The following is a 16,350-nucleotide window of genomic DNA, read 5'->3' on the forward strand; positions in this document are numbered from 1 at the left end:
TCCCTTCCACAATCCTTCTCAACCGTTTCTTAAGTATACTTGCATATATCTTACCAGGAGCACTCAGTAACGAAATACCTCTGTAATTCTCACATTCAGCTTTATTTCCCTTCATATACATATATATGGGTACCATGAGAGTTCTACTCCAATCATCTGGAATTTGTCCCTCGGTCCAGGCCTTCCGAACTATGTAATGCAGCCACTGTAAGACTTTCATACCTCCATACTTGAGCATTTCTGGTCGAATATCATCTACTCCTGATGCCTTTCCACATTTCAGGCATTTGATGGCTTTTTCTACTTCAAGAATGGATATGTATTCCTGACTGCATGCCTGGTCAATGTTTTTTTTACCTCTGTGCTGTCATCACTGCTTGTTTCATTTAGCAATTTTTCAAAGCAATTACTCCATATTTCAAGTATATCTTTTTCTTCTGCTTTCATGTCACCTTTATCATCTCTAATTCCTTTTACAGCACTCTTTCCTCCATTTCTGAGCTTCTTAAACATCCTCCAGAATATTTAGCCACCTTCTTGATATTTATTTTCTATATTCTTGACAAAGTCCTCCCATGACTTTTGTTTAGCTAGTTTCACACAGTGTTTAGCTTCCTTACATTTGTCTCTGTATTCTCTAAGAACACAAGCTCACTTATTTGCCAGGAAGTTTTGATATGCATTCTTCTTTTCCTTCACTGCCTCTTTAACTTCCTGTGTCCACCATGCAGTTCTGATTTTTCTATCCTTGCAGACAGCCTCCCAACATACCTCTCTGGCTGAATCAAATCAGCATTTTCTTCAGGGCTTGCCACTGAATCTCCAAGGTTTGGTTTTCTCAAACTCTTTCATTTTTTTTTGAATAATATTTGTGTATTTTAGTCTACAGTTTACATCTGAGAGCTGTTCAATTTTTATTTGCTTTAAAACTTTCTTACATGTTCTTCTTTTCAATACAAAATTCAATTTTATCCTGCTCAAGACTAAATGGTGATCACTTTCAAATACTCTGTATAATTTGATCCTGCACAGGGAGAAAACATCACTATCAACAATAACATAGTCAATGAGACTTTTCTTATTCCTTGCCTCTTCTCTCCATGTGAATTTGTGCACATTTTTATGTTGGAACATGGTGTTAGTAATAACCAGTCCATGTCCTGAACAGAAATCCAACAAATATTAGCTTTTCTCTTTTCTCCAAATTTTTCCAAAATATTTTTGTATGCCTCACAATCATTTCCTACTCTGATATTTATATCCCCAACAAGGACCAACTTTTCCTTTTTCATTGTGTCAGTTGCTTTTTCTAAAGCCTCAAAAAATTCCTCCACTTCTACCTTAGTAGAACCTTCTCTGGGACCACAGGCACAAATAAGTCTCATTGTCCAGTTCCCCATTCTCATATTTGTACTTGAGACTGACTGCCATTCAAGAAAATTAGCCTCGTATTTTGTGTTGATTACTATGGCTACTCCTTCTTTTCCTATTGTCATTGCCTGAATATAACATTTTGTATTTATTGCTCAGAAAGATCTCACCAGTTTTTGTCTTTTTTGTTTCAGTCACCCCTATTATGTCAATCTGGTACTTATCTAATTCCTCAGCTAGCTCCATTTCTTTGCCATTCAGGCTTCTTATGTTGACAGTACCAATATTGAACTCTGGTGATGATGAGTTGGGGTGTGTTTTAAGATTTGTTCCAGTAGCTGACTTTTCGCTGTTTGTCCTGGTTCCCTGGTGAAAACAACGGGGGCCTTGTTCAACCGGGCAACGCCCTAGCCGGCATGAAATTCTGTCATGTTGTAACATCATTTGAAATTTTGGTTTAAGCCAATAAGAATACAATTTGGTCGGCTAAATCCCAAATTGCTGGCCCATCCTTGTCCGTTCAGTATCCAGGTAGATACCTAACAAGGTGCACCACGAGAAGGTGAAGATTGCACATTAGGTCAGAAGCCCTGGTCGGTTCTCCACATACCCTTAGAGGCTGTGTGGAGGTCGCCTGTCAGTTATATAACTTTGACCCTTAAGCATTTCCTCTTTTCCTTGCTCATTGTGTCAGGTTGCTTTCTCTAAAGCCTCAAAAAATTTCTCCACTTCTACATTTAGTAGAACCTTCTGTGGGACCATAGGCACAAATAAGTCTCATTGTCCAGTTTCCCACTTCTATTTTCCATTCCCAGTTTCCTATTCTTGTACTGTCTAATGTAGTAATTAATTGGTTTTATATTCAGGGATTGTAGAATTTCTTCATTTGTTTTATGGTCCCAGTTGGTAAATCCAGCTGCTTTTCTGAGAAATTTCATTTCTGCTGTTTGAATTTGTTTTTCATCTTTCCTTTTTATTGTCCATGTTTTGCTTCCATATAGTAGTTGGTTTTGACAAGACATTATATAGTCTGATTCTAGTGTGTTTTGTACTAGGGATGGCTTAAATATATATTCAAGTCATATATAAATATAATTATTTAATATGAATCTTATATTCAGAAATATAAATAGTTGGAGGTTGTTGTCCTTAGGATGTGGGGGGGAGCATGGGGGAGACTTCTAAAGAGCAAGTAGGAGGGAAAGGATAAGTTGATTTGATAAAAAAAATTAGAGAAGAGGAATGAAAGTGGCCAGTTAAAAAGAATAGTGTCCATCAAAATATCTATATGACAATAAAAAGGAAAGATGAAAAACAAATACACCTTTTATATAAACAGAACAATTATGGCATATGCTTTTGATGATTTAAAAGTTTAAATAACCATGTATAGGTATAAAAGTTTAAGTGATCATATATAGATATGATTGTCTATCTGTGCTGTATTTTTATCAATTTAAAAGTAACTGAACTCTTTTGACAGCATCGAGCATTCTCTGACATAAAGTATCACTTCTTACTGAAGGAATCATGCAGAACACATAGTTCAAGTAGTTTTGAATGGTAGTTTTTGATGCTACAAGCTGAAATAAATGCTGTGAGAATAACAAGCCTAATTTAGATACATATAAGTAGTAATAGATTTTTAGTTGAGAAGTTCTTTTTAAAGGTCTACTGGACTTAATTTTTTTTTTAAATTATGTTTTCTTTTTGGTATTGTTTTTGTGGATTTCCTTTGGAAGAGCCTTAGCAATATAGTGCTCCTATAAAAATATAGGGGTTTCCAACCTCTGTGTCTTAATATATTAAAAAAAGTTTAAGTAACTTTTGTTGCAGCAAAGAGAATGTTTGTTAATTCCTTGCAAATGTGAAAAATTTTCATAACTTTACTGGACAAGGCTTTACTACAAAAAATCTCAACTATTTCATACAATGCTAATCAAAGTGATCCTTGTTACTGAGTCAAGTAAGTAATTTTAAGCACAAGCATGATTATATACTAGAATCACATTTTAAAGTTCTGTGTAATAATGTACAATATCATTTCATTATTTTGGATTATATCAAACCGCAATAAATAAAAAGCAACTCACGTGGGGCGTCTTGATGACTGCGTTAGACAAGAACGAGATGGGGGAGATGGCGATCTATCCTTTTCTGGTTCTGGAGACATGATGTCTTCTTTTTTCATTCCAGGAGGCATTGGAAATCCTGTAATTATACTTTTCCGAGGTGGTGTGGAATGTAACACTTCGGGTGCATTTGAATCCCTATCTTCTTCTTCTTCCTCATCATCGTCTTCCTCTTCCTCTTCATCCTCCTCTTCATCAAAAAGGTCCTCAGAACTAACATTTGGAGGAAGAGGTAACGGTGGCAGTGTAGGAAGAGGTGGTGGTGGTGGTGGTGGTTTTTCCTCTGGAGGAGGAGGAGGTAGTGGAGGTGGGGGTGGGGCAGTTTCCTTGACTTCTACAGCTGTTTCTTTGCTAGCATCACATTTTACTTCAATCACAGTACTAGGAATACCAAGATCTTCTTTAACAGTTTTTTCCACAGAAGGCACTGAAACTTCAACAGAGGATACCTGTTTTACTACAGTACTATCAACGGACACCGCACCATTTTCCTGTCCAAGGTCAGCAGCCTTTTTTTCTTTTGCAGGTAATAAAGTTTCACTGTTTTTGAGTCGCTTTGATTTCCTACTCTTACCTAATTCTTTACCTAAACTAGTTGCAAACATTAGATCTGATAAACTTGGACTTCTTTTTCTCCTGGAAGGTTTATGATATGGAGACCTTGTTCGAGATCTTGATCTAGAGTTTGTATGTCTTCGGGAGCGATGGGTCCGAGCTTTCCGGCGACCTGGGCTGCGACTACGTAATTTATGAATTCGACTATTTCTACAGAAAATATATAATAGACATATATATATATATATATATATATATAATAACAGATATTAAGAAAAATATTGCATTAAATGACTGCTTTTATTACAAAGAAATTCTTAAGAAGAATTTGTCCTTTAACAATTGTAATTTCAAATATTACATTCTAAAACATGAAACATAAACAACAGTAAAAACACAATCTATATCTGAGGTGTTGTTATTATTATTATTACTTGACACCTGCAGGGAGTCCCAGACTGGGAGGGCACCTACTCTACAACTCTCCATCTCTGCCACTCATTCCAACAGCTATAGCGAACCGCATCATCTACACCAGTGTTTCTCAACCTGTGGTCTGCAGCGATGGAACAGGTGGTCTGCAGGCAGACTTAAATTAATTAAATAAATATATATTTTTCATCATCCAAACGAATTAAAATTGAATAAGTAAGTAAAAATTATTGAAATCAAATGAAGACTTAACAACAAATAGCATCAGAATGTTCAAAGGAGGAAGCAATAAAACTGTATTATTATTCACTTCACCCCTCTTTTATTACTTGTCATTCTGGCACTACAATAATTTGTATCAGCAGAATGACGAATAATAAGAGGGGTGAAGTGAACAACAATATAATTTTATTGCTTCCGCTTTCCCTTGCTGTTTGTCAGATTTGAAGTGAACATCGTGTTATCCACATTTCAATCAATTGCTTGTTGTTTATTGATTTTTATTACGGAAGGTTTTTACTCCTTCAACCAAGGCTCAGTATATCTTCAGAAGTGCTAAGTGATACTTGGGCACTTAGAACTAAGTGATACTTGGACAAAGTGTATCGTGAGTTAACCATAGTATTTATATATTTTTCAGAAATGTTTTTAATAATGGAAAAGTGGCTTAGAACTAGGACTTTGAAAAGAAGAGCAAATGAAACAGGTGATGCTAAGCCTAATTGTGATACACATGTTGTAACGGCGAGTAAATTCAAAGATAAAAATACAGTTGGAAATATAGGAGTTCATATTTGGAATTAAGGTTTACTTGGTGTGGAGATGAAAGTGAACATAAACCTCAATGTGTTTTGTGTTATGAAGTGTTGTCGAGCGAGTGCATGAAACCTGCGAAACTCCGATGACATTTAGAAACCAAACGTGATGTGAAAAATAAGTCAATTGAATTTTTTCAGCAACGCTTAGGGACATTAAATCATGGGAAAGATATATTTTCGTCCATGGGTTCCATTAATAGCAAGGAACTGGAAGCATCCTATCTCTTAAGTTTGCATAGCGAAAACAGGGAGACCTCATTCTATCGGAGAAAATTTGCTACTTCCAGCTATAAAAGATGTGGTAAAAACTGTTTGCAACAAGTTACTAAAAGATGTTGATTTGACTCCTCTTTCAATGACACTGTAGTCACAGAATTAATGATACGGCAGGTGACGTAGAATCTCAGTTAATCGAAAGAGTTAAGAAGATCCCTTATTATGCGTTACAAATAGACGAGACTACTGATGCCCAGTTAATATGCTGTGTAAGATATGTGCATGATCACAACATTCATGATGATATTCTGTTTTGTAGAACTTTGCCATTCCGAACAACTGGATCTCAATAATTACATAATACACAAAAGGATCCAGTGGGAAAAATGTATAGGCTTCAGTTCGGATGGAGCTCTCACCCTTACAGGCAGGCAGGCATAGTGGGGTTGTTTCTATGGTCAAGGAATTAGCTCAAGATATGAATTGGGTACATTGTTTCATATATAGGGAGGTGTTAGCCTCTCCAAAGGAATGCCACCAGAATTTAAAACTGCTATACAACGCTGTAAAGCTAGTTAATTTTATTGAGGCTCGACCGTTAAATAACAGATTATTTTCAGTACTCTTCGATGAAATGGGCAGTGAATAAAACTTTTGCTTCATTCTGGAATTCGCTGGATTTCCAGGGGAAAAGTACTAACAAGGTTATTTCAATTAAGGCACGAAGTTTTATTATTTGTAAATGAACGTAATTCTGATTTTGCATTACTCCTTGTTGACGAAGCATGGTTATCAACACTGTCCTATTTTTAAGACATTTTTTTGAAATTAAATGAACTAAATCTCTCCCTTCAGGGAAATTCTTTAAGTGTTCTTGATACCTATGACAAAATAAAGGCATTCGAGAAAAAACTGTTTTTATGGATTAATTATGTAAAAGATATACAATTTGCACCTTTTCTAACATTAGAATCCTTTTTTAGTGAAAAATGATCTTTTTGTTGATTCTGAGTTTCTTGAAAGAGTTTGTGACCATCTCAAAATTCTGAAACAGAATTTTGAAACCTATTTTCCGAATAACTTTTATAAGAAATTTCTGTGGGTTAGCGATCCATTTCAGGCTCATAGTGACAGTGGTCTTAAAATACCATTCTGTGATCTTGGTTTGGCTGGCTCGATTCTGTATCTCGGCTTCAGTGAAAAGCGAGTTTCCCAAATTATCTGAAGCAGCATTGAAAATTGTCATGCAGTTTTCTACAACCTATCTTTGTGAGAAAGGATTTTCATCGCTCCTTCAAATAAAAACAAAAATACACAAATCGTCTTAGTGTGTGTGTGTGCCGATCTTCAACTGAAGTTGACCAATATTGAGCCAGATATCCAGCAACTCTGCAAGGGCCGATGGCTCAACCATCTCATTAAAAGTAAGTAGTAACATAATTATATCATATTATTTATTTGTTTAATAAAAATTCAAACTTTGTTCAATAATGATACGATTTTAATCGTTTACTTGCAATTTAATTAATTACGTTTCCATATGTATTCAAAACATGCTTTTAGATTTATTATGTTATAAATGGCACAGTTTTTCCGAAATGTTGGTAATTCCTACATAGGTTTTTAAAAAAATTACAAAACATCAGAATAACGTACAGGGAAATAAATTTAAAACCCTATGTTTATTTTTGAAGTAAAACTTTAATTCCAAATTCTAAAATGTCATTTTTCTTGCTTTTCTGTTTGCAAAATCATCGATGACATTGGCCAAGTCTATTTCATCACTCAGTTGCTGTTTTATAGACAGTATGGCAAGATTTCTTAAACACCAAAAAAAAGTGCCGCTCGGCAGATCGCTCTCCCCCCCAATATCAAATTCCTTGTAATTGCAATTTGTTCTACTATAGACAAACAGGCTGGTCCATCACAAAATGCATTTCCGAACACCAATCCTACATCAAACTCAAAACACTCAAATCTGGCCTTTTTGGACATGGAATTAACAACACTAGCCACAGGATTCTCTCGAATGAAGCTAAATTACTACATAAATACAATCAGAAATTTGAAGATCTTTTCAAAGAAAGTGCTGAAGTCCTTCATTGTCCAAACCTCAACATCAGTGATGGATGATTATCTATGCCCAAAATTTCAGAAAGTCATCAATAACTCTCTTAATTTTTTATTATTTATTATTTTTTTTAATGTATTCACATGTAAACACACACCTATACCAGATCCCAATAGTATCGTATTAACCTGGCACTCTTGTGACTGCATGTGATGCATTTTGCAGGAAATGTATCTTACACTGTTGTTTTTTCTGTGTTAAGGCTGATATGCTGGGAGGATATCATGTTGGAGGTTTAATGGAGTATTAACAACACTAAGAAAAATCCACCACAATTATTTTGAACTTTCCGACAGAAAATAGAAAATCACTAAAAGAACACATCAAATTAGCAGAAGAATGCAATTTCGATTCCAAAAATATCATCAGGTGCCATTATTTTGGACTTAAAAATAAAAGAAAGGATGGAACGAACTTTCCACGTCTTGTAAAAGTGACTTGCGACATCTAAATTAATAATAGTGATCAACAATGCATACATGCTCGACTTGACCTAACATTTGCCCACAGAGAATAGTCATCATCTTCAAAAACAACCAGAAGAAAACACCATAATGGAGAAAACAATTGGATCATAGACTACAAACAAGCTAAGTTAGTGCAAAAAAATCGAGTGACGACATTAGTAGCCGCCATGGAGACCAGTATGCAGGCACTGCATTGGAAATGTGCAAGACCATTATGCCTCACAGAGCCATTCTGACAAGGTTCCGATGATGGTCAGACAACGACCGAAACGGTTCACACCCCGTTAACCCCTGTCCCAGTTTTCACATAAGGATACCATTCCCCTTCGTTCCCCCCCACCACAAAAAATGCGACCCTAAACATAATAATATATATATTATTAATAGTAACCTGGGTTTCCAAACTTATTTCCCACGTCAAAACACACCCTCAATGTTCCTTCTTCCCCCCCCCCCTTTTCCCCCGTTTATAAACAACCTACAGCAGGATTTTGGAATTGGAAGGCATCATAGAACCAAAAACAAGGTATGTACAAAATTTTTCTACCTCCTTTATTCTGCCATAATTGCCTTCTATACTCACCCATAATGCCCTAAAAAATATATATACCCCTTTTTGAGTAATGTTAGCCAATGTATTAAAATAAGGGACACTTCTAAACAAAAACAGGCTATAATAGCCGTAGTTATATTAATTTCCGAAGTGATTGTTTTTTTACGTGCATATTATATGCTGTATTTCAAAATCATATCAAAATTCAAATTCTCCGTGTCTCACTCTAGTATTTGCCAATGATAATCTAATCTCAGGACGGAGAGCAAACCCTTTGTGATTCTCACATAAACGATGCACATGAAGCGCAGCTATTATTCATTTGATCTTTATGTTTTCCATATTTAAAATTATATTAATTAATAAAGGGGTGCTTAGGAGTCAAAGCTGTATAACTGAGAGGAGACCTCCACATAGCCTTTAAAGGAATGTGGAGAACCGACCAGGGCTTCTGACCTAATGTCCAATCCTCATCTTCTCGTGGTGCACCATGTTGGGTATCTACTTGGATACTGAACGAACGAGGATGGGCTGGCAATGTGGGATTTAGCCGACCAAATTGTATTCTTATTGGTTAAACCAAAAAAAAAAAAAAAAAAAATGATGGTACAACATGACAAAATTTCATGCTGGCTGGGTCGTCGCCCGGTTAAACAAGGCCCCCGTTGTTTTTGCCAGGGAACCAGGGCGAACAGCGAAAAGTCAGCTACTGGAACAAATCTAAATCTAAAAACAAACCCCAACCCAACATCACCAGAGTTAAAGTTCGGTACTATCAACGTAAGAAGCCCGAATGGCAAAGAAATGGAGCTAGCTGAGGAATTAGATAAGTACCAGATTGACATAATAGGGGTGACTGAAACGAAAAAGACAAAAACTGGTGAGATCTTTCTGAGCAATAAATACAAAATGTTATATTCAGGCAATGACAATCAAGGAAAAGAAGGAGTAGCCATAGTATTCAACACAAAATACGAGGCTAATCTTCTTGAATGGCAGTCAGTCTCAAGTAGAGTAATGTGGGCAAATATGAGAATGGGGAACTGGACAATGAGACTTATTTGTGCCTATGGTCCCACAGAAGGTTCTACTAAGGTAGAAGTGGAGGAATTTTTTGATGCTTTAGAAAAAGCAACTGACACAATGAAAAATGAAAAGTTGATCCTTGTTGGGGATCTAAATAGCAGAGTAGGAAATGATTGTGAGACATACAAAAATATTTTGGGAAAATTTGGAGAAAAGAGCAAAGCTAATAATAATGGCAAATATCTGTTGAATTTCTGCTCAGGACATGGACTGGTTATTACTAACACCATGTTCCAACATAAAAATGTGCACAAATTCACATGGAGAGAAGAGGCAAAGAATAAGAAAAGTCTTATTGAACTATGTTATTGTCGATAATGATGTTTTCTACCTGGTGCAGGACACCAGAGTATACAGAGGATTTGAAATTGGAAGCGATCACTATTTAGTCTTGAGCAGGATAAAATTGAATTTTGTATTGAAGGAAGTTAAAGAGGCAGTGAAGGAAAAGAAGAAAGCATATCAAAAGTTCCTGGCAAATAAGTCAGCTTGTGCTCTTAGAGAATATAGAGACAAATGCAAGAATGCTAAACACTGTGTAAAACTAGCTAAACAAAAGTCATGGGAGGACTTTGGCAAAAATATAGAAAATAAATATCAAGAAGGTGGCAAAATATTCTGGAGGTTGTTGAAGAAGCTTAGGAATGGAGGAAAGAGTGCTGTAAAAGGAGTTAGAGATGATAAAGGTGACATGAAAACAGGAGAAAAAGATATCCTTGAAGTATGGAGTAATTACTTTGAAAAACTGCTAAATGAAGCAAGCAGTGACAACAGCACAGTGTAAAAAACACTGACCAGGCATGCAGGCAGGAATACATATCCATACTTGAAGTAGAAAAAGCCATCAAAGGCTTGAAATGTGGAAATGCAGCTGGAGTAGATGATATTCGACCAGAAATGCTGAAGTATGGTGGTATAATAGTCTTACAGTGGCTGCACTGCATAGTTCAGAAAGCCTGGACAGAGGGACAAATTTCCGATGATTGGAGTAGAGCTCTCATAGTACCCATATATAAAAAGGGAAATAAAACTGAATATGAGAATTACAGAGGTATTTCTGTACTGAGTGTTCCTGGCAAAATCTATGCAAGTATACTTGAGAAACGGTTGAGAAGAATTGTGGAAGAGAAGCTTGGTGAAGAACAAGCTGGATTCAGGCCAAACAGGGGCTGTCAGGATCAGATTTTCACTTTACGACAAATAGTCGAGAAAGCATGGGAATATAACAAAGATCTGTATTTAAGTTTTGTCGATCTGGAAAAGGCATATGACAAGGTGCCAAGAGAGAGAGAAGCAATTCAATACGCTACAGTTATATGGTGTCAATGAGGGATTATATCAAGCAATACTTAGTCTGTATTTGAGGTGTAAGTCAGCAGTTAGAATTGAAGGAAGTACAGGAAGGTGGTTTAATGTTAAATCTGGTGTGAGACAAGGCTGTACATTATCCCCTCTGTTATTCCTCTGTTAATGGAGGCATATGACAAGGTGCCAAGAGAGAGAGAAGCAATTCAATACGCTACAGTTATATGGTGTCAATGAGGGATTATATCTAGCAATACTTAGTCTGTATTTGAGGTGTAAGTCAGCAGTTAGAATTGAAGGAAGTACAGGAAGGTGGTTTAATGTTAAATCTGGTGTGAGACAAGGCTGTACATTATCCCCTCTGTTATTCATTATCTATATGGATCACATTATGAAGGAAAGTGGTATTAAACATGATATCAAAATTGGAGATGTTAATGTCAGCACTTTGCTTTATGCGGATGATGTTATACTTCTAAATAAATCCGCTACAAGTCTGCAAGATTCTCTGACTAAATTGAATAGCTGTTGTAATAGATATGGTATGAAGGTCAACATTAAAAAGACAGAGACAATGAAAATAGGCAGAAGCATTGAAAATATCAACTGCAATGTGAATGGAGAACCTATAAAACAAGTAAAACATTTCAGCTACTTAGGCACGATTTTTAGTGAAAATGGTAAATTAAATATGGAAATAGACAACAGAATCAACAAAGCTTTTATGGTAGGAAGTCAACTGAATAAATTTATATGGAATAAGAGAGAAATAGCCAAAAAACACTAAATTAGCTGTATACAAGACAGTGTTCAAACCAGTTTTAACTTATGGATCTGAGAGCGGAGTCAGAAGTAAAACACTTGACCAAAGACTAGAGACCGCAGATATGAGGGTCTTGACAAAGATTAGAGGCGTGAACAGATGGCATCAATGGCAATATCATATTAAAAACGAGGATATTAGGAAAGAACTTGACATTGTCTGCATTCAGGAATGCGTTAGCAGAGCTAATCTCAGGTGGTATGGTCAATTAAACAGAAATCAACGAGGAAAGATTAGCAAAACAAGTGTTCTCTGCCAGGTTGGCAGGAAAACGACCCAGAGGAAGACCAAGATATAGGTGGATTGATACGGTACAAAGTGCCTTAGATGATAGAAATATAAGATCTGATAATGTTGGAGTCTTGACAAGTAATAGACTGATTTGGAGGAAAATTGTAGATCGGAAGTTAGTAATGATGTAAATTTTTCATGTAGTACTATCATATCCTGTACACCCCTTGAGGGTACATGTCAGGAATTTGATGATGTTTTTTTTTTTTTTTCCCCCCAGTTATATTTTAATTTACTTCTATAACACGTTACTGCACGCATATTGAAATTCCATTGTAATCATGCGTCCCATATGTTGTTACTAGTATTGTTTGAATTACTGTACTGAGGATGTCCCAAGATACTTGGGGTGAAATATTTACGTATTGAAACTTATCACTGTGGTTAGTACGTGTGTTTTTTAGTGATAAAGTATTCAATGTTATCCTACAATTAATTGCACTGGACCGATTAAGATGAGTACTGATGCACTATGCACTGTTAAAACTTCAAACTTTCATACATCAATAAAAATGCAAGAGGTTGCCCTATTGCCATTTTTTTTGCATACTCAATCACACTACACTTAAATTTGTATAACTATGTCTGTACTTCGTAGAATCCATGGGCTATAAAAAAAATAAATAAATAAATATAGTAACGTATTGATTAACTAGTTTAAATGCGTGACCGTTAACGACCATGCAACTATTCAAACCGATCACACATTACTGAAAATTGTGTGATCGGTTTGATCACACAATTTTCAGTAATGAGTTGGAAAATAAAAAATAATTTTGAAATTATGAATTCATTTTTTCATTGGCAGGCCGAGAACTTTTCAGACCACCCTCGTAGATTGAGCTATCTTCTATAACAGCACATAGGATCAGAAGAGTCAACAAACCCTAAATAAAGTTTATGTCCTCCTGATGCGTAATAAAGAACAGCAGAATCCTTTTTCAACTGTCTAGTAGTCTTGTTATTTATTTAAAGTTGTTTAATTTATGTTAGTTACATTTAAATTTACAGTATTTAAGTATGTTTAATGAGTATTTAAGGATCCTGCTGATCCAAATATTTACCTTGCCAATGTGGCCCAATATTTCAAACAGATCATAACACTGATCATAATTCAGGTGAAAAAAGCTAGCTTTTGTTGAATAAATTGGGGTGAGAGGAGCATACTCTCACTAAAGGAGTGCAGACCAAAAAAAAAGTAGTGGTAATAGCAATGAATGTAATTTGGAACAAGTTAGAAAAGAGTAAGAAAATGTGAAAAGTAAGATTTGGAGTTTGAAAAAGAGATTGCTTGATGTGAATGAGAGGGAGAAGCGGAACAGCAAATGAGCTAAATAACTGACGCTTTGCATGGAAGGAAAAGGAGAAGCATAGAATTAGTTGAAGTTGTGGGCATAATTGACCAAATGGCTTGGGTGATGATAAAAAGAATTATGAAAGGAAACTGTTGCAACACATGAAGGATGATAGTGTAGTTAGGAAAATTATTAGTATATTCTCCAGGTATGGCAAGAGAGTCGAGAAGAGCAGAAATAATGATAACTGAACTTAGGGTGCAATTTCTTAAACAACATTGTAATGTTTAAAAGAAATTGCTCACTGAATGAATGGTATTGGACATTTGGAGCAACTGCAAAAATAAAAGAGAGTAATTATGGCAAGGCTTGGGTCGTTCTGAATTACAGCAGAAGCAACTAAGGCTATAGTATTATATCAGTATAATACACTATACCTATACACTATATTATATCAGTTAATTGTATTTTTCAGACCAGGTTGTCTATTTCGATGAATGAAAAATCTGGCTAACTCACCTTCACCTGAAAAGTCATTATAAAAGTTCTTCACATTCTTATAGAAAGGCAGAATGATGGAATGACTAAAGGGAGGCAAGATGAGATGAGAATGATCAAAATGGAGATGTTTCAGAGCATGTAGCAACTTTGCATGCCTGGTTGACAGAGTGGTTAGTGTACCCACTCTCCAAACAACAGGGTGCGGGTTCACACCCACTGTGGGCAAGGATGTTTGTGAATGTCAGGTGGAAGCTGAATTTCATAACCTGATGAAAGAATACAGCTCTCCTCACTGGAGGACTAAAGTGACTTGAAAATGTTCAATGTTTGGTCTTCACAACAGAATTTTTGGAATATACAAAAAATAAAAGCATTAAAAATAAAAACTTAAAATTAAAAATAAATGAAATTAAACAGTAAAAAAAAACTCTTAGTCAAATTAACTTATTAAATGTACTATAGGTTTACAACCTTTGGTGGGGGGGGGGGGAGTCACATAAAAAGCAAGGAGGAGAGAGTCACCAAAATAAGATGGTCAGATGGTCTTGAAGAGTAGCAATCTGGAGAAGTGTGATAATCAGAAGGAAAGGTTGGCAAGATGGTGTGGATGAGATAGTACAGGGAAATTATGACATGAACATGATTTACAGACTTCATTGGACTGTTATATACTGAATTAGCTTTGCATTAGAAACACCCACCTAATAACGCATTGATGCACCTCTCTGTGCAATCACAGCTCATAGATGCCTAGGAGCAGATTCCACAAGGTGCTGAACATCCTCTATGTGTAACTTAATCCATGTCCACTGCAGCAACTCTGTCAGTTCACATTCATTATGTGGAGGAGGAACAGCAGTTTTCACAAAACATTCCAGCATATTCCAAACATGTTCAATTGGGTTACAGCCAGGGGAGTTTGGGGGCCAAGGCAATTCGTTGTCGTGTTCCTCCAACCACTCAATAGTTGTATGAGCCCAATGACAAGGTGCACTGTCCTGTCGAAAGATGGCATTGTGGTCAGGGTAGACCTGCAGATATGGATGGAGATGGTCAGCTGACAGGTCCCTGTAGCATTCACCATTCAATGTTTGTGGGTTGATAACCAATGGACCTGGGCATGCCAAGAAAAAGCTCCCCAGACCATACCACCACCTCCACCGGCCTGTTGAACCCCAAAACCAAGGGAGATAGGACTTCATGTTGTTTATGCCAAATGTGAACTCAGCCAAGAGCATAGTGCAGCAGGATCACACCAGACAACCTTCTTCCATCTATCAAGGATCCATTTCCAATGTTTTGTGGCCTATGTGAGGCATTGTTTGCGATGCCTGGCTGTCATCATGGATACCCTTGCTGGTCTCTAGCTGTAGAACCCCAGGTGAAATGGTGAAATAAGATATGGTACATGATGCATATGGAAATGGATCAAACTGCCCTGCTGTTGTATTGGTGGTTGAACTGTGTGACCGTTGCATGCTGTTGCTGAGATACCAGTCGTGACATCTGATGCTCACCTCCAGAATCAACCACATGCGGTTGACCAATGCCAGCCCTTTTGCTGGATGTCTGTTCATGGTTAATCCAGTCCTGGTACACCCTTGATACAGTAATATGAAAGCAACCAACAAGTGCAGCAGCTTCCGAAATACTGGCACCTGCCCTCCAGCCCTCAACTATCTGCCTCCAGTCAAATTGGCTTGTGTCGCCATGTTTCCCCATTAGTGGCAAACGTTTACTGATTACATACATAGGATAAGTGTGCCCATTTATAGTAGCTGCACATGAGGTTGATATCACATGATACTTCATTATCACACTGAATATGTAAATCGGGGAAGGAGGTCCTAATGCAAAGCTAACTCAGTGTATTTGTACACTAATGGAATGAGTATCAGATATAAGATTGCTGAATTTATGGCAATAATTGACTTAGTATTCCCAAAGGAAAACTAAGTCAATTATTGATACTCTCAATAATTGACTTAGCATGTATACTCTCAAACATTTACTGCAAATGTTTGAGAGTATACATGCTGAAAGATTTACTTGAATTAAACTTACACCATTAACAAAGTTATATTTACATATTAAATGTAAATATCACATATGTAAATGTATATAATTACAAAGTGAATTTACATATTAAATATAATATGTTAAATTTACATACTGAATGCACACATTTAACATGAGCACATCTCTGCTTGGCTCTACAGATGTCACAACAATAAGTGATTTCTTCCTACAATCTGTAATTGGTAAATCAAATCAATCAAGTAAATAACAGTTAGTCTAAATTTTTATTTTACCAAAATTAGCTGGCATCAGTGGAACATAAAAAATTATTAGCTCCCCACAGAAAAATAAAATG

The 16,350-nt window shown here is 36.3% G+C and overlaps 1 protein-coding gene across 2 annotated transcripts in view; it reads right to left on the reverse strand.

Annotated features, from left to right (window-relative positions):
• The window catches only part of Cdk12 (Cyclin-dependent kinase 12), a 585,582-nt gene that overhangs the window by 554,586 nt on the left and 14,646 nt on the right, over positions 1-16,350 (reverse strand). For both annotated transcript variants that reach the window (XM_090402548.1, XM_090402547.1), the window contains exon 2: positions 3,465-4,268. In XM_090402548.1, the coding sequence (XP_090258674.1) occupies positions 3,465-4,268 (804 nt within the window). The remainder of the gene's footprint in view (positions 1-3,464; positions 4,269-16,350) is intronic.

This window comes from Typopeltis vanoorti, chromosome 13 (assembly GCF_054136105.1).
Source record: "Typopeltis vanoorti isolate ZY-2024b chromosome 13, IOZ_Tvanoo_1.0, whole genome shotgun sequence".
In the NCBI taxonomy this organism is placed as follows: Eukaryota; Metazoa; Arthropoda; class Arachnida; order Uropygi; family Thelyphonidae; genus Typopeltis; species Typopeltis vanoorti.